The sequence below is a fragment of the Ambystoma mexicanum genome, chromosome 7p (genome assembly GCF_040938575.1).
Source record: "Ambystoma mexicanum isolate Mex_15411 chromosome 7p, UKY_AmexF1_1, whole genome shotgun sequence".
Taxonomy (NCBI): domain Eukaryota; kingdom Metazoa; phylum Chordata; class Amphibia; order Caudata; family Ambystomatidae; genus Ambystoma; species Ambystoma mexicanum.
The window spans coordinates 152,363,402-152,385,356 of NC_090939.1; the positions used below are offsets into that span (position 1 = coordinate 152,363,402).

At 50.2% G+C, this 21,955-nt stretch overlaps 1 protein-coding gene across 1 annotated transcript in view; it reads right to left on the minus strand.

The window, feature by feature from the left end:
- MAEL (maelstrom spermatogenic transposon silencer) overlaps positions 1 to 21,955 on the minus strand; it is a 1,183,486-nt gene that overhangs the window by 24,843 nt on the left and 1,136,688 nt on the right. The window contains exon 11 of the mRNA XM_069635969.1: positions 5,121 to 5,199. Within this exon, the coding sequence (XP_069492070.1) occupies positions 5,121 to 5,199 (79 nt within the window). The remainder of the gene's footprint in view (positions 1 to 5,120; positions 5,200 to 21,955) is intronic.

Genomic DNA, 21,955 nt, shown 5'->3' on the forward strand with positions numbered 1-21,955 from the left:
AGACAGATCAGGGTCTTGCCAAGACACAACACGAAAATCCATACAACGGATCGGATATGCAGGCCGAAAGCAGCACAGTTCTAAAGAGCATACAAACAAATCTAATGTGCATTTAAATCTCTAGTACTGCAGTGCGAAGGTGAGATGGGGTCAAGCGGCAGTCATTTGGGGACTAAATGTTAACGTATACATTTTAAAATATATGTACACGCAGACAGTAGAATAAGCCATTCCTGCTAACAAACAAAACATGCTACAGAGCCACCACATAGCCATTGCAGAGATTGTCAAGCACAATGAAGTGAGACTGTCAACATTTAAAAAAAGAAAAGAATGAAATGAAGTCGGCATAGAAGACACGTAACCGTAGTTTATGGAATTACAGAACCAACTATCCATCCTTGGAAGTTCACCTCCAGTTCAGAGATGTAGCAAAACAATGGGTATGCAATTTAGCTCAAAAGCACACTCTGCTCCAGAAAATGTGCTTACACAGCAGTGCTCTTACACAATTTTAATCAACCCATGACAGACATCAACCAAGGACACAGACAGCCACAAATGCGTTTCACCCTCATTAGGGATCAGTGCAGTATAGTCTGCCATATTTGTGACTGGAGCATTGGGGTATTTTTGTTTTGGTGTGTTTAGCGAAAACCATTACAGGAGTAGAAAAAATTACTTCTTGGTAAGGTTATTTCTGATAGAGGTTCCTCCCATAGATTACTTATGTATGATAGCCTGGCCAAGAATAGCTGTTTTAAAGGGACATTTTACTGCAGCACCAGGTCCAGCAGATGGAATGTTTTCTCTACCTTGGAAGGATGAGGTGGAGGGTAAAAATAATAACACAGGAAGATGCATCTGCTGAGAGATTAAAACTCAGAGGGCTTCACTCGCCCCTTCAAAGAAAACCAAATGGGGAGGTTTAACAGAAAAGCCTTCAACTGTCTTATGGAAAGTGATGGGAACCGGTAAAATTACCATAAGGGAGAGCAACCTAATAGAACAGGAATCGAGGGGCTGAAACAGAGCACCCCATAAGCAATGTCAAAAGCAAATTTAAATTCCACGCCATAACTACAAACTGGCATCGAGGTAACTGGTTACACAAACCCCACAAGAACTACAGAACAGTGGGTATTCTGAAGGAGCCCTGTTTCGGGGACCTCTTGGAAACTGAATAAACATCGAGGTATGTATCCCTTTACATAATGCATAAAATCCAAAAGAGGGGATAACAGGATAGAGTGTCAGAATTCCTATCCTGGCACCAAACCGAAAACTTGCACCACCTGCAGGCATAAATTCCATACTTTGTGTGGGTCTCCGAGCTGAAAGGAGCACAAAGCCGTTGTTCAACAAATCTCAAACCTATCTTAACCTTTCAGCAGCAAAGCATGAAGGTTCAGGTGGAGGGCCTGCCCCACAAATTGTAGAGCAAGTCTAGAAGCACCAGGGAGGGCAGGTGGAAATGTCCAGAAATTCCAGACAGCATATGGATTTTGATCGCTCTATGCTGGCAAAATGAACATGGTGCCCAACAGGTGCAATCTCCAGAGAACTAGCGGAAAGACAGGGATCGGTGGGAACACACAAAAGGAGGTTGAATGTCCTGCTGACCAGCACTGTGCCCCCGGAACTCCGCCAAGGAAATTCCCTAGATTAATAACTCACTTCCTATGCACAATGGAAGCTAAGAGGTCTAACTCACTGAGTCCCCCAGAAGGAAGAACACATTCCTAGCAGAGCTCCCACTCGTAGGATGTTGGTTTGTCTCGCTCAAGAATCTGCTGTGAAATTCTTTTTCTGCAAGATGAGCAGCAGTCAGATGTCTTTCTCCAGAGCTCAGAACCATAGGCGCACTACTTCTCTGAATAGTATCAAGGACCGTACTCCAACCAACCCCACTTGTTGAGGTAGTGCATGGCCACTGTTGTCAATCAGGATCACAGAGGGGAGGAAAGACAAAGGTCAGCCTGATTCATCTTAACCCCATCAAATTGATAAGTTCCTGCAAACAAGGGAGACCACAGCCGGCTTACTGTCAGTTTCGCCAGGTGAGCGCCGTAACCAATCAGATACACCAGTGAGCAGCATTACTGTAGGCCAGTGTTGACGAAAGCATGCCACTCAGCAAGTTCTCTCAAGGCCCATCAGGCCAGAGCTCATCAGGCAAGGCCTTGAGCCACACGGGCCAAACCTGCAGGATGGCATGAATGAGGTTGGCTATGAAATTGCGACCATTGGCAACGGAGGAGCCAATTAAGCGATTTCATGCACAGCCTCCAGAAACACTATTATGGAGGTTATAAGGCCTATTAATAGCAGGGTAGAGGCAGGGACTTTTCCCTGAGACGGGAGGATATTTACCATCTTAGAGCTGTTCGCCATGGTCACAGGTGGGCATGCCCTGCTCAGAGGAGTATACAACACAAGGGACTGGGATGGCAAAACATGAGACTTTATGAAGTTCAGGGAAAGCTCAAGCTGTGCAACAGCCCATGTACAGAGCTGGTGCTCTGAAACTAGGTCAGGGGAGCGAGCCTGGACAAGCCAGTTGTCCATGTAGAGGAGTACATTATTTTTCCCTTTCTGAAGCAAGTCCCCACCACTGCCAGCAGCTTGGTGAAAACCCTGGGAGCAGAAGAAAGACCGAACGGCAGAACCTTGAACTGGTAGTTATGCTGCCCTACCACGAACCTCAGGTACTTCCATGTGCTCATTCATTGAAAGTGCAGCAAGTTGGCACCCTGCAGGTCCAGTGATAACCAGTCTTGCAGTATCTGGACTACAGTAACCATCTTGAATATGTCCTTGTGCTGGAACAAATTCAGCAGCCGCAGAGACATTATCAGACGTAAACCTACATCCTTCGGAACCACAAAATGTGTGGAACACCATGACCTGCCTCGTCACGAACACAGTACCAGTTCTATGGCACTCTTTAAGAGAGGCAGATGGACCAGACCTCGTCCAAGAGGATGGGTTCCAGAGACAAGGTGTTCGGTTGAGAGGCATGGCCTAGAAGACGCTGCAGGGTGAGGGCCATGGTCTAGAGGACGCTGCACAAAAGGAAGACAGTAGCCCTGTTGGATGACCTGTAAGACCAACGCCTCGGACGTGGTCGGACCATTCCAAGCTGAACAGGGAAAGTCTCCCCCACACCGCCTCAACAAGCGATTTCAGACAGAAGACCTGAGGTTTTGCACCTTCTGCTGAGGAGGGTGGTGGTGCCTGCAACAGCTCCACTTCTGGGGGCACCTCTACTCTTTCCCCTCGGGAAGGGTGTGCCCAGCAGTCTTCACAGGGCCGCTTAACAAACCTCGTGGGACAAAAACCCGGACCACTCGCAAAAGGAGCAGAGGGATATTGGACAACCAGATTCAAGGACTTTGCCGTAACCTAGGAGTAGAATTTACAGGTACAGTCTATCAAATCACATGTCCAAAAGCTTAGCTTGAACAATATGTGCAATGGTCGACATCCTCATCCAGAAGTGAAGCCAGACAACTGTACTCGTGGCGATGGATCATCCAAAACAATCAGCTGTGTCCAGTCCGGACAGCAGAATCGGACTATAGGCATGTCTGCTGTCCTGGACCATAGACAAGAAGCCCACTTCCATCGCCCCTTTAGGGATGTGGTCTGCTGGATTGCCCACGGCAGAGCACATCTTGAAAGACGTTACACAGGGTACAAAAGGCGTTAATTGCACGGAGCGCAATGCTACCTCATGCAAAAGCTCTCTCCAAGGAATCCAGTCTGTTACTCTCAATAAGGGGGAAGGTAAGGTGGATGATGTCAGGTAAGCAGTTGTGGGGAAGCGACAAGAAGGCCAGATTAGAGAGAGCAGGATGGTGCTTCCTAGCCAGTTACCTGTCAATTTCAGAGGCAGGCCTCTGCCACAACTCCAGTACCAGGACCTCTACTGATACACTGAAGGTAGCAAGATTTCCAGGATGTCCTTATATTCAAACTGAATCTTATGGAGCCTATTGCCCAAGGTATCAGCCACCCTAGCCACCAGTCACTGAAAGGATGCTCGAGACTTACCAGGGGTGGGAGCTGGAAGGATCGATATCTCAGGGGAGGAGCCCAGACAACTGCCCTCCTGGAGATCACAGGCCAGCCCCTGGATAGATTTGCCTTCCCCATAAAACTCCTCCAGAAAGTGTCTCTTCCCTTGAGACAAAAGGTTCCAAAGCAAGGGGTACTTGTTCCTCTTCATCATAGATTTCAAACATCCAACATGAAGGGTTTCAGTGTGAGGGGAGCATATTCTAGAAGAGCTCAGGCTTCTGTGATAGTGCTAGAGGAATCTGGGTTCTTCTTTGAAGCCATAGGTGTACAGAGTGCTCCCCTGCAGGTCCCAAAAGATGCAGTGGGTACAATCAGCTGCACATTAGCAAAGATTTCAAGCATCTTGAGGCCAAACCCCTCACATTCCTCGAGATTGGATCCAAAAAGTACCCAAGGCACCTTATCTGGCGATCCCTGGAGTGGTGGCTCTTGGATGAAAAATGGTGTAGCGAGGAACTCTAGCGAGACCTCTTCCAATGCCATTTCTGATCTTTTTTATCCTTGCGTGGGTCATATATTTCCTCAGATCGGCGTTCTGCACTGCAAGACCTCAAATGGGACTGTGCGATTTCACCTTCAGTCTTGTGGACATAGGTGAAAACATTTGCCGCCCTTTCCCGGAGGGCCCTAGAGTGCATGGACTGCCATGACTCACAGTCCTGTATGTCATGGCCCTCGCCTAAGTAGTAGACCGAAATACTGCGTGGATCTGATGGACATTTGCCAGCCACTCCCCATGCTAGCTTTGAAATTCCTAGCCTACGTTGGATTGGGCAGGACTAAAAAAAGGAAAGAAAAAAAAAAACTTGTTCTGAAGTGAACAGACCGCAGAAATCAGGAACGGAGGTCACGGGACGGAGCATCTCAGATACTGGCACGACATGTACAGTGCGTGGAGGCATCTGGCGGAGCAGCATCCCCGCTGCGCTGTGGAAAGGATATCAGATGAGGAATCCATGGGAGGAAGAAATCCATTAGAAAGGTTTTTAAGAGTTTACTCCAACGATAATAAAATGTATCGATCTATTAAAACTTACCACTCTTCTCTGCAGCAATGTGGCCCACACTGGAGTCACTGAAATAGCGAGGGCCTCCAAAACTTGCATTTTTCTGCCTCTAAAAACGGAGAAAAATAAAGTGTTGTTTACCAGCCACTGTTGGTCACCCAGTCTTAATTATGCAGGCCAACCCACAACCAAACTCTAAAGGAGCATCACTACCTGGATAGCGGTCATAAAAGATTCACCAGTGCAAAGACCACTTAAAGGCAAATAACTTATCAGTGATATTCTGCGGATGAACACAGCAATTCATCGAACACTCCTTTCATACGCAGAACATTTCTATAACCCTATTTACCAGCCAATAGGGGGAGAATTCAGCCCTATTACAGCTCCATTGTGTCCTTAAGCACCGACTTCCAGATGTATTCCTCAGCTACACCTTTTAAACTAAAGAAACCAGAAAGTCAGAACTGCCACTTGCAAACATCAAATTGCTAAAATCTTACCACAAAATTGATTTGTCGATGGATGCCCAGCAGAGGGCATCAAACCAAGAAACTCCTCAGAGATGTACCATTTCTTTTACTTCCATCCTTCAATAGCCATGCACATAGGCTCAGTACACAGGAATTGGGGTGAAGCAGTGCTACACGCGTGCATCAGAAGACTTCCCCCTCCATTCCAAAGAGGGAAGTAGCATGTGTTACATGACAGAGTACCAGTTACTCTGCACTGAAAACAGCGTGATCAAGATCCTATTTATGCTCCTAGTCAATTTTCTCCACCCCAAAGGACTCTGCTACACATAGACCAATTTGTTCAAGCTGGTAATGAAACGGAGATAATCTGTTCACCATCTCCCCATTCAGTTTGCACTAGAGGGAGACTCAGTATATCCACCTGAGTTATCAAAACGCTATACACAATAGGAGTAGGCTACCCCTCCCTTTGTTAAAAATGTTTTTAGGGGGCTCCAGTATACTAATCCATATATAATAAAATTACTGCATATCTTAATCTTTAAATTGACAAACGAGGAACGCATTTCATTTTTCCAAGCTTTTATTGCAATCACTGAATTACTAGAGTATGTCTCATTAGCCAGATTGTATTCATCCAAATGCCGCAGACACACTGCAACGCATAAGGGTTCTCATGTGTATCCTCGCAGGCTCCTCATTACAAATCCTGGGCTCAGAATTCCATAAAGCCACGACTTGCCATGACCGGCAATTAGCAAAATTAGGATGTGGAGAAGATAATATGCAGTCATTTTATCATATCCACATTGGTTTCCTGGGGCACCAACCTTTTTATCAAGGGATGGGTAGCCTACTACTATTGTGTATCAAGTTTTGGTTAAAACCCCCTGGTCAGGGTCTGGCTCCCCCTCCTCCGATAAAACTAGGGGAGACCCTTTGGGTAAGAGCACCCAAATTATCAGACTACTAGCAGGCTGCATGCTGGGTCACCTTATTCTTGGTGCAAAATTTTAAGAGCATGTCCTCCCTGCACAGATCGAGAAACCAGACACCACCCCACCTTGTCAATGTAGTTCATGGTGGTTTGCTATGCCCAAGGACCCGGTTTGATGAGAAGGATCACAATGCCCCATCAGGTGCACAGAGCTCCAGCAAGTTGATGGTCAAGGATATCTTATGGTCTTCCCACAGACTGCTCACTGAAAGACTAACACTTACTCCTACGTCCCGTCCCCTTTCCTCCACCCTGTTGTGGCAACTATAACTGATGAAAATGCCCTTGGAGGAGAGCTTGATACTCCATATAAACAGATTACAGAGGACAGCCTTGCCAAATGCTGAGTCAGCCCTGGCACTGGTATCCAGACAGTGCTTGCAGAAGGCCGACGGGGAGGCCCAAGTCGCAGCTCTGCTAATTACTTGCCACGGAATGCAACTACTGCTACATTGGCTCTTACAGAGTGAGCATGCATGCCCCTTGGAGATCATGCGCTGAGCCTGGTATGCTTCTTGGATGGCAACCGTTCTCCATCTGGCTATTGATGCCTTGGATGCTTGCTATCCAGGCCCTGAGCCTCCAAACGTGACAAATAAGGCATCAGTCTTGCGAAAGGCCTTGGACCCGTCGAGAATTTAAAATTTCTGATGGCTAAACAGTTTCAGCGTCTTCCTTGAGATTTGGAAAGAAAGTGGGGAGCACAATCTTAGTTAATGTGGAAAGAGGAGACACCTTTGGTAGGAATAAGGGTTGCGTGCAGAGCACGACCATGTCCCGACCGTGTAGGGGTCGGAAGCCGCCAAAGCCTGAATTACCACTAACTCTGCGAGCTGATGTAAGCTCCACTAGTAGTGCTGTTTTGAGTGGGATCATTTGATGTCCACTGTGGTCATGGGATCAAATGGTTTGTGTGCAAGGGTACCAAGAACAATGTTAAGGTCCCAGACTGGGTGCAGATGTCTAACATGCAGGTACAATCTGCTCAACCCGATTAGATGCCTCTTCACCACTGGATTAGCAGAGGAAAAAGTGCACCTGTCCCAGTTCCTGTATGTGATAATGGCCGGTATGTTCTACAGGCGTCTACATGGTTCCCTGATCTGGCTTCGTACGCTGAAAAAGACAACAGCTGGTCCAGAGTGCAGGATAGCAGAGCCACCGTTTTTTCTTGGGCAAGAAGCAGACCTGGTGAATTTGCTCTTGTACTGCTTGTGTGTAGCCAGACTTCTGGCTCCCTGGATGATCTCTAGATTGTTCTCGAAACAGCTGAAGATGTTGCATAGTCACCTGCTCAGGTACCAGGTTGCTAGGGCTAGCTTCTCTGGAAAACGGTGAAACCCCCGCCCCCCCTCTTGCTGCACCAGGAGTGGGCCCTCCCTGATCGAGAGTGGGACTTCTGGTTGGGCTAACAGCTGCCACAGGTCTGAGAACCAAGGGGCCTAGGAGGCCACTGCAGCGCTATGAGGATTAGACACAGCCACCGGGATGGTCTGATCTTGCAAACAACCTTGTGGATGAGTGGGTAAGAGGAAAAGCGTATGCCCACATCCCGTCCCAGGGGATCTGGAGCACCACCGAGGGAGCAGCGCCCTGCTCCCCTCCAGGAGGCGAACTGACAAGTGTGGTTATTCTTAGTCGCAAACAGGTCAGAGGGTGACTCCGCCTGCTGAGAATTTCCTGTAGGACTCATGTTCAGCTGCCACTTGTAATTGTCAGAGCCCATCCGACTGAGTGTCTGCGTCGAGGTTTCATTCTCCCGGCAGATGGACCGCTGAGATCCAGAGGTACTTCTCAATAGCCTTCTCCCAGATGCTGAGGGCCAGTCTGCATAGGAGGCTGTGGGAGAGGGGATATTGGGGGGGGGGAGATATCTGGTGCCCCCTGCTTATGTAATACATGCAGGTAGAGTGGTCTGTTCGAATGCAAAACGTACTGCTCCTGATTAAGGGCAGGAATGACTTGAGTGAAAGCCAAATAGCCATCATTTCGAGCCAATGGATGTGGTTTTGCTGGTCGGGCCTGGACCAGAGACCATGTACCGAATGAGCCCTCAGTGCAGTACCCCACCCCTGGAGTGAGGAGTCCGTAGTCATAGCATTTTCTGTCGGAGGCGTTCTGAATGGTCTGCCCACCATGAGGTAAACGTCCTGCCTCCACCACATGAGGTCCTGCTGTAGGAATACAGGTATAGTGACCGGGGCTCCGGGATGACCAGACTCCGGATCACAGGATGCCGAAAAATGCAGCTTCCGCCTCATCATTCGCAGCCTGGTTTAGTACTCCTAGCAGATGCTGGGACCACCAGGCCGTAGGAGTTCTGCTGAGGAAGTGAACAGAAGCTTTGATCTCTGCCACATTCTCCCCTGTGGGGAACACCCTCTGCTTCTGAGTGTCCCACAGCAGCCCCAGAAACACAAGAGTTTTTGTAGAGCAGAGCTGCAAGTTCTTGAAGTTGATTGAGAACCCCAGTTTGTAGAGTGTAGTCTCGAGTCTGGTCATTGAGTACCTGACCTGCTCCAGGGACACCCCTTTGACCAGCCATTCTAGGTACGGATACACATGGAGGCCCTCTGATCTGAGCAGGGCTCCCACTGCGTTCAGTCTTGTGAATACCCTCAGCGCTGAGTTCAAGCCAAACGGCAGCACCTTGGATTGAAAGTGCAACCCCATGACCCGGAACCCGAGGAAGGATAGATGGTGCTGTACTATTGGGACATGAAAAAAGGATTATTTCAAGTCCAGGTAGCATGTCCAGTCCGCCCTCCGCCCCACACAGCTTGTCTGCTATAGGCGCTGGCACCACAATTTTGAACTTCTGCAGAGGTAGGTACTGATTGAGGAAGGAAAGATCTAGGACCACTTGCAGACCCGCCTGGTTCTTTTGAATGGCAAAGATGTGGGAGTAAAAGCCCTGCTGAGGGAGAGAAACTTCCTCCACCGCCTCGCTCTCCATCAGGGAAGAAATCTCCACCAAGAGTGGAGGAGTCCTGATCTGTGCGTGGGAGGCATGTGGGGGGAATGGAAGGGGAAGTCCGAAGCCCAAGGAGATCACCAAAAATCACTCATGCACTTGCAAATAGTGAGCGCCAAGCTAGACATAAGTTACTCACTGTAGTGACTAACATACTCTTAGTCCGTAGTCCCCTTTCCTCCATACTGCATGGGTGTCCTTCGTGAGGGACGGGAGACTGAACCTTTTTCACCAGAGAAATCCTCCACTCTAAATTTAGAGGCGTGGACCTGGAGCATGCGCAGCGCTGACTCAGCCCTCCAGCGTCACACATCAGTCCCCAAAGACGCGTTGACAATAGATTTAACATTGCCGAATGACACCAGATTATTAGGGGGGAGGGTATGGGGGGAGTGGTGAGAGGGACGCATGGAGGAAAGGGGACTATGGACTAAGAGTATGCTAGTCACTACAGTGAGTAACGTAATTACTCTTAAGTCCCGTCCCCTTCCCTCCATACTGCATCTGACCTGGAGCAGACATCCAAACAGCAATGCTTGCGATGGAGTGGCCCATGTGGCCGCCCTGCTTATGACCTGCCAGGGGACATGGCACTGAAAGACAATGGCCGTTGTCTTGGCCCTGACCACCTCAGCATGCATGTTCGCCAGAAGGGGTCTATGCTGGCCCTCGTACGCTTCCTTGATGGCCGAGACCATCCAGCGGGAAGAACAAGTTACTTAACGTTCTTTCGACTGGATGTTCCTCCCACATATTCCTCATCTTCGATAAATCCACTTCCAGCTTGCTGGCCTCAGAGAAAATGTTCACAGTAGAGTGCACTGCATGTCGACGTCCCTCGAAGGCCGCTGTATCGGCGCCGACGTCACCATAGGTATAGTCTTGTGCAGCATTCGGTGCTCAGTTCCGTTTTGAGGTGCTGTTTTTGCCTTGTATGAGATGGTTAATACACTTGAAGGAGCGTAGGCTGCAACTACGAGGGAAGTTTTACTGTGGGAAAGGATGGGAGGGGTGATCAGGAATACGTGGGAGGAACATCCAGTCGAAAGAACGTTACAGTTGGTAAATAACTTGTTCTTCGAATGGATTGTGTCCTCCCACGTATTCCTCATCTTTGATAGACTCCCAAAGCAGTTGTGTATAGGAGGCGGGAGTAAAACTAAATGCTTTTCTTTAAAGATGCAGAGTGCAACACAGCTGTTCCAAATTTCGTTTCGTGGCTATAGGAGGAATCGAGACTGTAGAATTTGGTGAAAGTATGTGCGGACGACCGTGTGGCAGCCGCACATATGTCTTTAATTGGAACTCAGAGGCTGCGATACCCCTGGTTGAATGAGCCCCGAGGTGTTGAGGAGGCTCTTTCCCTGCCAATTTATAGCACTCTATAATAGTTAGTATAATCCATCTTGAGATGGTCTGTTTCGTAATAGGTAAACCTAACTTATGCCCTGCATACCCCACAAACAATTGGTCTGCTTGCCTAATTCTCGCAAGTCTGCTAATGTAAAAACTCAAGGCAAACCTTGGATCCAGCCTGTGCAATCTCTTCCTCTTTCCCTGGATGGGGAGGAGGGCAGAATAAGTAAGATTTTTTGTGTGATGTGGAATTCTGAGACCACCTTTGGGATAAAAATTCTACTTCACTTGAACTACCTTATCTTTGTGAAAGATTGTATGAGGAGGTTTGCAAGATAAAGCTTCTAATTCGCTCACTCTTCTGGCAGAAGCTAAAGCCACTGGGAAGACTGTTTTAAGAGTGATAACGCTTAATGTACAGGAATGAAGGGGTTCGAATGGAGTACCCATTAGAAATTTTAAGACTAGTTTTAGGTCCCACAGTGGAACTTGAAAAGGAGTTGGGGAAAGACATTTGTTAACCCTTTCAGAAATTGAATGACTATGGGCAATTTGAAGTATGAAGGTTCCTCAGCCGTGCGCTTAAAGATTGACAGCGCGGCAAGGTAACCCTTGATTGTGCCAACTTGAAGGCCTGAATTTGCCAAGTATAGTAAGAAAGATAACACCATCAATGTACTGCTTGAAAAAGGTTCAATATTCTTATATCTACACCAGCTACAGAATTTATTCCAACAGCAGCAGTATGAAGATTTTGTTGCTGGCCTCCTGGCTGAAGCAAAACAAAATAGTTGATGGCTGGAAGGTTTAGAATAAATCTTGACCTCTGGCATTGCTTTGGGCAACCCTCCAGACCATCGTTCTTCGCCTGCCAAGCCATTACAAAACGGGAAAGACCATATGCAAATCAGGCTTGGTCCCACCCCCAAAGGGGTAGTCCAGCCCGAACTGCTAGGTCACATCCCTTTTGCACGAGACCACAAGCATCCTCAGACAGGTTTCAGTCTTGTTGGGCGTCAGTGAGGAGAAGCTTGGGTCTCTAGGCCCAGCAGGCAAGGGGCCCACGTCTGGGCATACCCTTCCCACTCGCAGTGACAATAGCAAGACAAAAGAGTTGATGGCTGGAAGGTTTAGAATAAATCTTGACCTCTGGCATTACTCTGGGCAACCCTCTAGACAATCGTTCGCCTGCCAAGCAATTACAAAAGGGGAAAGACCACTGAGGAGGCCCAACAAGGCAGAAACATGTCTGGGGTTGCTTGTTTTTCTGTGCAGAAGGGTCCTGGCCTAGCAGTTCGTGCAGGGCTGCTCCCATTGGTGGCAGTATAAGACTGATTTGCATATGGCTGGTCCCCTTTTGCAATGGTGGAGACGGGCTAAAAAACGGTGGTGTGGAAGGTTGCCCAGAGCAAAGCCAGTGGTTCAGATTAATTCAAAACCTGCCACCCATCAGTTTTTTGGTTTCAGCCTCCTGGCTGAAAGCAACACCTCCATTACATCATCCGAGAGGTCCCAATCCTTGTACCTCAACCTTTCAGAAACCAAGTGTGAAGGTTGAGGGTCCTGATATCCGGATGGAGAACCCCAACCTCCCTCCTGTGAGAGAAGATCCTCTTTACAGAAGATGAATCGGTGGACAGATGGACATGTCTAGAAGATCTGGGTACCACGTTCTCCTGGGCCAGTCCGGGGCAATTAGGATCATGGGTTTCCGGAATCTCCTCAACCTCCTGATCATTTGAGGAATGACGGGGACTGAAGGAAACGCATACAGAAGTGGAAGCTCCCAGTACACCACGAACGTGTCCCCTAGAGCTCCTCTCGAGGGAAATTCCCTTGAGCAATACTGATCGCAATTCCGGTTGATACTGGTGGCGAACAGATCCACTTGAGGGGTTCCCCAAAGGGTGAAGATGTCAAAGGATTTCCTGGGCTAGTTCCCACTAGTGGGAGACTGATCTGCCTGCTCAGAGCGCAAGTCGTTAAATTCGTCTCTCCGGCGACATGAACTGCCGGTAGAGAGATTCCTTCTTGAATTGCCCAAAACCAGAGCTGCATTGCCTCTCTGCACAGTGGCAGTGACCCTACACCACCTCTTTTGTTGAGGTACTGCATGGCCACTGTTTTGTCAGTCATTATCAGGACATTCTTTCCCTGTACTGATGGCAGGAAAGCCTTCAGCGCTAGTCTGATCGCTCTCAGCTCTAATAGGTTGATGTGTAGTCTGGACTCCGATGGAGACCAACGACCGGTGATGGTCAAGTCGTTGACATGGCCCCCTCATCCCGTGAGTGAAGCGTCCGTGACTACTGTTATCTCCGGCCATGGTTGCCAAACTGTTCTCCTTTCAAGATGTTCTCCTGACAGACCCACCACTGAAGGTCTCGAGCCACTCTGTCCGAGATTAGTAGGAGATCTGACATCCTTCATGAGAACTGTGACCGCTGGGTCCTTAGCACCCACTGGAGAGATCTCATTCTCAAGCGAGCCTCTGGCACTAGAAAAATGAAGGATGCTATGAGGCTGAGAAACCTCAAAAAGTCAAAGGCTGGTAGACGCTGGGCATTTTGAAATCTGGTGACCCTCTGTAGAAGACCTTGAACCCTCACCTCTGGTGGCGAGACTTTTCCCAGGGATGTGTCCAGGACTGATCCAATGAACTGGAGTCTCTGTGATGGTACCATCTGTGACTTCTTTAAGTTGAGGGAGAAGCCCAGCTTGTGGAGAAAGTGGCAAACAATCCAGATGTATCTGAGCCTGTTTCGGGGACGCTGCTCTGATCAACTAGTCGTCCAGGTAGGGGTAGACATGAATCCCTTCCCTCCTTAGACTTGCAGCCTCAACCGCCATTAGCTTGGTGAAGACCCTTGGGCGGATGTCAGCCCAAATGGCAGAACTCTAAATTGATAATGAGAGTTGCCAATGGCGTACCTCAGGTACTTCCTGTGCTTGTGATGGATTGGCACATGAAAGTAAGTATCCTGAAGGTCTAGAGATACCAACAAGTCCTGAAGCGGGAGGGCCTGAAGGCTCTGAGAAAGGGTTACCATCTTGACCTTGTCCTTCCTGAGGAATATGTTCAATTCTTGCAAGTCTAAAATGGGTCTCAATCCTCCGTCCTTCTTTGGTATTAGGGGGTATTAGGTATTGGGGGTGGTGGGGGGAGTACCAACCCTTGTTCCTCTCCGCTACAGGTACCGGTTCTATGGCACCTTTCTCTAGCAGGTTTGAGATCTCATGCATAAGGAGCGGGTCTGGAAACTTCAAAGAGTTGCTCCCCGGTGGATGACTGAGTGTGTATGAAAGGCCGGCAGTAACCTTGGGCAATTTTCTCCAATCCCAAGCATCTGACGTAATAGCCTGTCATTCTGTCAGATGTTGCGTTAACCTGCCGCTTACTGGTGTTGTGTGGAGAGACCCCAGAGGGTTTCAGGAGCGGCTGATGCAGCTGTGGAGGGTAAAGCCGCACCTGCTGATGCGGAGTTGGTGCCTTTGACCCGTCCACCACGGGTGAATCGTCTCTGGCCCCTTTGAGCTGGCTGCCCTCTGCCTTTTCCGAATGCGGAAGAAAAAACGAAAAGGGCTTCCCCCTCCAGGACGAACCTGTGGGGCAATCTGGAGCTTGACAAATGGCAGCCCCAAGGGATTTTGCTGCTGCCTTGGACGTTTGCATTTTCTCCTGGCTGTCAACTTTTTTGCCAAATAGAGAGGTGTCGTCAAAGGGCATATTCAGAAGCCTGGCTTGTACATCAGGAGCAAACCCAGACTTCCGCAACTGCGGATTGTGGTACACGCCGCCATGGCTCCGCTGATGCCGTCAGCGGAGTCGAGACCTGTTTGGAGGGACTCGCACATCGCATCCTTCCCATCCTTGATTTTCAAGAAGGCGTCTCGTTCCTCCATTTCTGGGAGACAGTCAACTGCTGATGAAGCACACTCCCAAAGGGTGTGGCTGAATCTCGCTAGCGTGCAAGTGGCGTTAATAGACTTAAGTGCCATGCTGCAAAGATCTTTTTGACATGGCATCAAATCTTTTGTCGTCTGTCTTGTGGTATAATGGGGTATGCCGACTTACTACTTGACAACGTCGCTGCCTGCACTACTAAACTCTGGAGTTGGGTGCTTACTTAAATATTCAGGGTCTAAGGCGGACACCCTGTACTTTGAAGAGAGCTTTTTATTTACTGCAGGGATAACTTCAGGTGTTCCAATTTTCAGCTATTATTTTCTGCAATGCAGCATGAAAAGGGACTATAGGGTCTCCTTGAGGCCCTTTAAGATGTCCGTAAAATCATCTTGCTGGTAAGAGGATGCAGGTGTTGTCCACCCCATAAATTGCATAATTCTTGCCATAAGGGCTCTATAAGGCATTTCTGCATGGTCTCCAGTTTCTGGTCTGGCAAAATCTGCCCCTGGAGAGGTATCTATGCCACTGGCATCTTGTAAAGATTCTTGTAGATCTCTCAATCTAGTCTCCTCAGAAATTAGTTCCTCTGGAATGGGAACTCATGTTTGTAACCCAAAAGGTCTCATTGTCAGAGTCCTCCCCTTCCTCACACAGAGGATAAAGCTCTGAAATAGTCAAGATCTTGGATAAGGGGTAAAACCCCTTTCCAGAGAAGGAGCCAACTTGGTGGATACTGCTTGGGAAAAAGTTGTGGTTGTCGATGCAGACTTTCTAGGCCTCGACAAACCCGCGAATGGCGTTGAAAATCTCAAAAAAGGCCCCGATGTCTTCGAGAGAATTGGACTCCTACTCTGTGTCGTCGATAAAGTCGACCCCACTTTTGACACCTTGGGTGGGACCTTCAGCACTTCTGGTGGCGGTGGCGCAGTTGAGGTTTGAGGCTTCGAGGGCCTATCCTTGATCGGGGTCGACGACGGCAGACTTGTGCGTCGAAGGTACCTTCAACGATGACGTCAAAGACGCAGTCTGATGAATTTTTGTTTTTAATCGAGGGTTTTTGTTCACCGGGTTCGACGACTCACTAAGTTTGTTTTTCAGGTCTTCCACCTGGGGTATCACCTCTAGGCATCTGAGGGGGTCAAGGCCGTGTTCTCTAAGACCCTAAGCATTTTCTTGCGAAATTCCTCCCACTTAGCTGGAGATCTGTGTTTAGTGGGGCATGTGACCCTTTCTGGGGAATTTGAAGATGAAGAGGGAGATCTATGATGCCTCTTCTTACAGTGTCTCGATGTTGAAGAGTGGTGGGAACCGCTACGAGATCTCCATCGGGAATGTTTCTTTTGATGGTGAGGAGACAAATGTCTCAACTCAGCCGAGGACAATTTTGAAGGGGTAGATTTAACGGCCTTACCTCTTTCTAGCTTCCCCCTACGCTCCTTCAAGGCTTTCGCCGTCATGGACATGCAGTCCTCACATTCCTAACACTGGTGCTCTGATCCCAGGCACCACAAACAGACCCTGTGAGTATCAGTTAATGACATATTTTTACCACAATCGTGAAATTTTTTGAAGTCGGATCGTGGCGTTGATGTTTCGGACGAAGACACCATCGTAGGATATAGAGTATTTTCGATGAGTGGAAGAACCGAGCATTGCATCTCTGAGGCTTACGAAGTGCGGAAAAACAGAACTGAGCAACGGAGCCTGCGCGACACTATTTATACCTATGGTGACGTCACTGCCGATACGGAGGCCTTCGAGGGACACCGACTCGAGGGACGTCAACGTGCAGCGCCCTCTACTGTGAACTTTTTTTCCGAGGCCAGCAAGCTGGAAGTGGATTTATTAAAGATAATGCATGGGACGACACAATCCATTTGAAATGGAGGCTTTGGCGGCCTGATGCCTCCAAAAGGGATGAACAGGGAATCTGTCTTGCGGAAGCCCTTGGTCCTGCCCAGGTAGAATTTCAGGGCACGCCTGACATCTAGGCAGTGCAGAACTCAGGCTTGTCCTTCGGGTCAGCAAAGAATGTCGGAAGGACGATTTACTCGTTTAGGCAGACTAGCAGTGCCGTCTTGATGGTGACCAGCCTGATATCCGCGGTCGCCATAGGCTCAAATTGCTTGTGCGCGAGGGCACCCAAGACTAGGTTCAAATCCCCACAGAGTGTGGCTTCCTGAGGGGCGGGTAGAGTCTAGTGAGTCTGGCCAAATGTCTCCTGACAATCGGTTTGGAGGAGAAGACCACTTCCTCTGAATTCCTGTAGGCCCCAATGGCTCCGAGGTATGTACGGCAGGTGTCCACCTGAACGCCAGAGTTGGCGAGGTGCGCTGAGAATGACAGCATGTCGTACAATGAACAAGCCAGCGGGTCGATATCCTTGGCGTGCGCCCAGTGGCAGAACATGTTCCATTTACTTTTATACTGGGCTCTGGTAGCCTTGCTCCTAGCCCATTGTATGATTTCCAGATTGGCTTGGGATAGGTTGAGGTGGCTGAGCGTCACTTGCTCAGGAATCACGCTGTGAGGGCCAGCTTCTGAGGGGCAGGTGGACGACCTTGCCCCCCTGCTGTGTCAGATGATGTTCTGGGTCGGTCGGTCGGTAGATTGGAGGGACCTCGGAGAGGCTGAGCAGCTACGAGAACCATGGCCTAGCTGGGCACCACAGAGCTATCCGAATGACGATGAGCCGGTGAGACTCGAACTTGCAAAGCACTCTGTGAATCAGTGGAGTGGGCGTGAAGGTGTATGCTGACATGCCGTTCCACTGGATCCATAAGGCGTCGCTCAGGGAGCCTAGGCCCTGCCCGGAGGCGAACTGGGAGAACTTGTTGTGCCTCGTGGCAAAGAGATCCACCTAGGGGAGGCCCCATCTGTGGAAGATCTCCTGTGCAAAGAGGTCGTTCAGCTGCCACTCGTAGTTGTCCGCTCCCAACCTGCTGAGGACTGCTGCGAGGAAAATCTTGTTCTTCAAGGCCCATTCCCACATGTTGATCGCCAGTCTGCACAGGGAGGGGGACCTGGTCCCCCCTTGCTTTTTGCTGTAGTACATACTGGTTGAGTTGTCTGGATGAGGACAACCCTTCCCTTGAGACGTGGGAGGAAGGCTCTAAGTGCTAACCAGATGGCGTTGAGTTCCAGCCAATTGATGTGGTATTCCTGTTCTTGGCGGTTCTATGCAACGTGAACCGAGAGGCCTTCCAGGGTGGCTCCCCAACCCTCGAGGGAGGAGTCTCTGGTAATCGTCACCTGTGGGATGGGGGGCCTGAAGGGCTTGCCAGTCCACAGGTTGCAGTCCCTGGACCACCATGTGAGGCCTGGGTGGATAAAGAGATGGGGATATTGATCATTTCGGCCCGAGAGCCCCTCTTCTGGTTCCACGACGCTGCATCCTCTTCATGAGTCGTGTGGGGGACAGCCAACAGTACTGCTGCAAAAAGACCCAGGAGATGATGGTACCACCAAGCCGAAGTAGCGCTCGGCTGAGAAAGTGGGACGTGGCCCTCCTGATGGCCGAGATCTCGTCCTCCGAGGGGAAGACACTCTCGGAGCACGTGTCCCAGATGAGGCCCAGGAATGTCAAAGACTGCGTGGGTTGCAGCAGTGACTTCCTGATATTGAGCGAAAAGCCCAGGTCGTGTAACGTGTTCATCAGTGCATGGGAGGAGTGGTGAACTGCTTCTTCAGCAGTTCACCACTCGGGTGAACTGCAGAGGTAGCCTTGACGAGCCAGTCGTCTAGGTAGGGGTATAAATGAAGGCCCTGAGCCCGGAGGAGGGCTGCCGCCACATTCATGAGCCTGGTAAAGACCCTGGGGGCCGAGCAGAGGCCACAAGGGAGGCCCTTGTACTGAAAATGGCAGCCCATTATCCTGAAATGGAGGAAAGAACGATGGGGTTGCGAAAAATCGGGAGGTGCAGATAAGCGTCCTTCAGGTCCAGGGAGCACATCCAGTCTCCCCTGCACAATGTCTCAGCAATAAAGGCTGGCATAACCATCTTGAATCTCTGAAGCGAGAAGGAGAGGTTGAGGATGAAAGGTCCATTACAACTCAGTCCAGCCTGGTTCTTTTTCTGAATGGCGAAGATCCTGGAGTAAAAGCCTGAGCCTCTCTAGGAGGCTGGGACTTCCTCCATGGCCTGGCTCAGGACGAGCGACCGAATCTCTGCCAAGAGAGTTGCTGTCCCAACTTGCGGGATAGGAGGCGGCGCAGGAATAGGCAGACAGCATCCACAGGAAACTACCGACAGGATCCAGGGGTCGCAAAGTTCTGTCACTAAAACTGTGTATGAAGAGCAAGCCTGTCCCCCACTGGCGACACGTGGATCCAAGTGTGTGTTGGGCCCTTGCACCCCTCCCCCTTTTTGATGCTTGCGCCTACTAGGGGGTCGGTGAGCGTTCTGGCTGCCTACAACTCCGTTCCTAGAAGCCGCGGAAGACTCCAGATGAGTGATCCTTATCCGAGCGTTGCTGAGACTGGAAGTACGCTTTGGGCTTGGCCTTTGTCAGAATGGATAAAGACTAAGCCGTCTGAGAGCTATTCTTCTTGTCCAGCTCTTCGTCTGTGCTGGAGTGGAAGAGGTCACTGCACTCAAAGGGCAGATCTAGAATATGTTCCTGGACATCCGGGATTAACTTGGTTGCCCAGAGCCAGGCAATCCTTCTCAATACAGATGGCACGTCCAGAGGTATCGATGTGTGCCAGCATGGACTCCATGATATCCTGCGCCACGAGCTTGCCCTTGGCGAGCCCCGCCTTGAAACGTGATCGGCTGTGAGTGGAGTTCCGGGAGGAAGTCAGCAATTTCCCACCATAATCTCTGGTTAGCGGCTGCCAGAATGGCGTCTGCGTTGGCCTGTCGCAGGTGCAAGGGCACATTGCAATACAGCTTCTTACCGTATGCCTCCAAGGTGTTCTCCTCCTTGCCTAACAGCACAGTCGAAGACGAGGACTGAGGTTTGGAGTACAGTGATGCCGCAGCAATCACCGAGGAGTGTGACTGAGGATGGAGGCGAGAAAGAGTGTATCCCCCTCCATCTGCCTGTACTTGGCGTCCAGGCCGGGGGTTGACTGGCTGGACAGAGTGTGGTTTGAGCCAAGCCTTCTTGGCGAGGGAGACTAAATCGGTTTGCAGTGGAATTCCTGTTCTGGCAGAAGGGCGGCTTGTGAGTACTTCAGCGAGGACACTCTGCCGGCTGTTCGACCTGGGGCTGCGGGAGGCCCAGGCATTCTGCCAGGCCCGCGATACGTTTGTGGAAGGCCCTGGCCGATTGTGTGTCAGGATCCTCCTACTCATCAGTATCCTGAGGGTCTGGGGGATCCTGTGGAGGAGGAGTATCTGGAGCCGGAGGCTGGGGCACGGGGACAACAGCCGGAGGCTCAGGAAGAGGCTGGTATGGAACTGCCTGTGGAGTAGGCCGAGTAGCTGGAGGTCGCGGCTGCGCTTGGGCCAGAGACATCGGTGGAGGAGTCTGTGGTGCCGCTAGCATAGTGGGAAGGACTTCCCTGACTGCGTCGTTGATAGCCCCCATATCTGGAGGCTTCATGAGGCCGAGGAACCTCTCAAAGATCCAGTCCTCGCTGGCCAAAGAGGGGAGGGGCACTGAGGGGTTACTAGAGGCAACTGCAGCCTCTGCCGACCCTGTACATACGGACGCTAAGAAAAACAGCCTTGCGCATAAGGATAGGCCGTAGGCTACATACCTGGTTGATGCCAGTCCCACCTTGATACTCGTTCTTCGCCAAAGTCATGCAGAGGCGAACGGGTGTCCTTTTCTGGCACGTCAGCAGTTTTGCTGAGCTGCCTACCACGTGGCTGCGACGTGTTGCTCGGCTCGCTTGAGCCAGCCTCTGCCAAGTCTCTTATGTGTGAGGCGCGCGACTTTAAATTTAGAGGGGAAAAAGATTTTTCTGGTGAAAAAGGTTCCTTCTACCGTCCCTCGCGAGGGACGCCCATGCAGTATGGAGGAAAGGGGACAGGACGCAAGAGTATGTGCAGGGCCAGCCTACCCCGACTGGGGTGCTGTGGACCTGAGAAGAGCAGTCAATGCTTTTTTTTTGGTCTGAGGTAGATGACGGGAGAATGAAAAAAAAAAAACTCTTGTGCAAAGACTTCAGGTGTTTTGGCCTGTGTTGGCTGGGTGACCTGTCTGGTTGCCTGGACCGGCGGTCGGTCCTGGAAGCCCCAGAAACCACCAAAAGATCAACTTGTCTGACCAAGAGTGGCCCTGTGAGAAGGTTTTGGCGGCTGGCTTGATGAGAATGGCCAGGGACTTGGATGTCTGTGAGCTGGTCTTCATTTTATCAAGTTCCTCGTCCATGGAGGAGTGGAACAAAACCCTGCCATTGAAGGGTATGTCTAGGATCCTGTCCTGAACACCAGGATTGAATCTGGTTGCCTTGGGCCATGCCGTCCTTCTCACTTCCGTCACAACAGGGACAGCCCTGCTAACAGTATCTATGTGTGCCACCATGGAGTCCATGATGTCCTGTGCCACTAGTTTCGCTTCTGCAAATGCAGTCTTGAAAGAGCTTCTTTGTCAGCTGTGAAATCGCCGCTGCCAGGATGGCGTTGGCTTGCCTGAGGTGAAGTCCCTCATTTCAGTAGACCGTCGCGTAGGCCTATAGCGTTTTCTCTTCCTTGCCCAGCAAAGCTTACGGTGCTCGTGGAGGGGGTCTGGGGCTTGGCATTCACAGATGCCGCTGCAATGACTGAAGACAATGGCTGGGGTGCACTGACAGGAGCAGAGCGTCTCCCTTCACCTGCCTGAACTTTGCGTCCAACCTTTTAATTGTTGGCTGAGTGGAGTGGGGCTTGAGCCAACCCTTCTTCGCAAAGCCTCCACATCCATCAAAGCAGAATCTAGATCTGGCATTGCTTTACAGAAGGAGTACTTACGCCAGTACCCCTGACTGCGGAAGCTACCTCTGAGGCTGAGGAATAACCAGGTAATTAGCTAACCCGACAATCCTGTCTTGGAATGCCCTTGCCGAGGAAGGAGTGTCCCGCTCCTCCTCATCTGTGTCTTGTTGGTCACCAGTTTTAGAAGGGGATCCTGGGTTCGCAGTTGACAGTTCTGGCGCTGAAGACGTCCCAGGTGCTGGGAGTGTGGGCGTTGCTACCAGGATTACCTGAGGCACAGACAATGGAG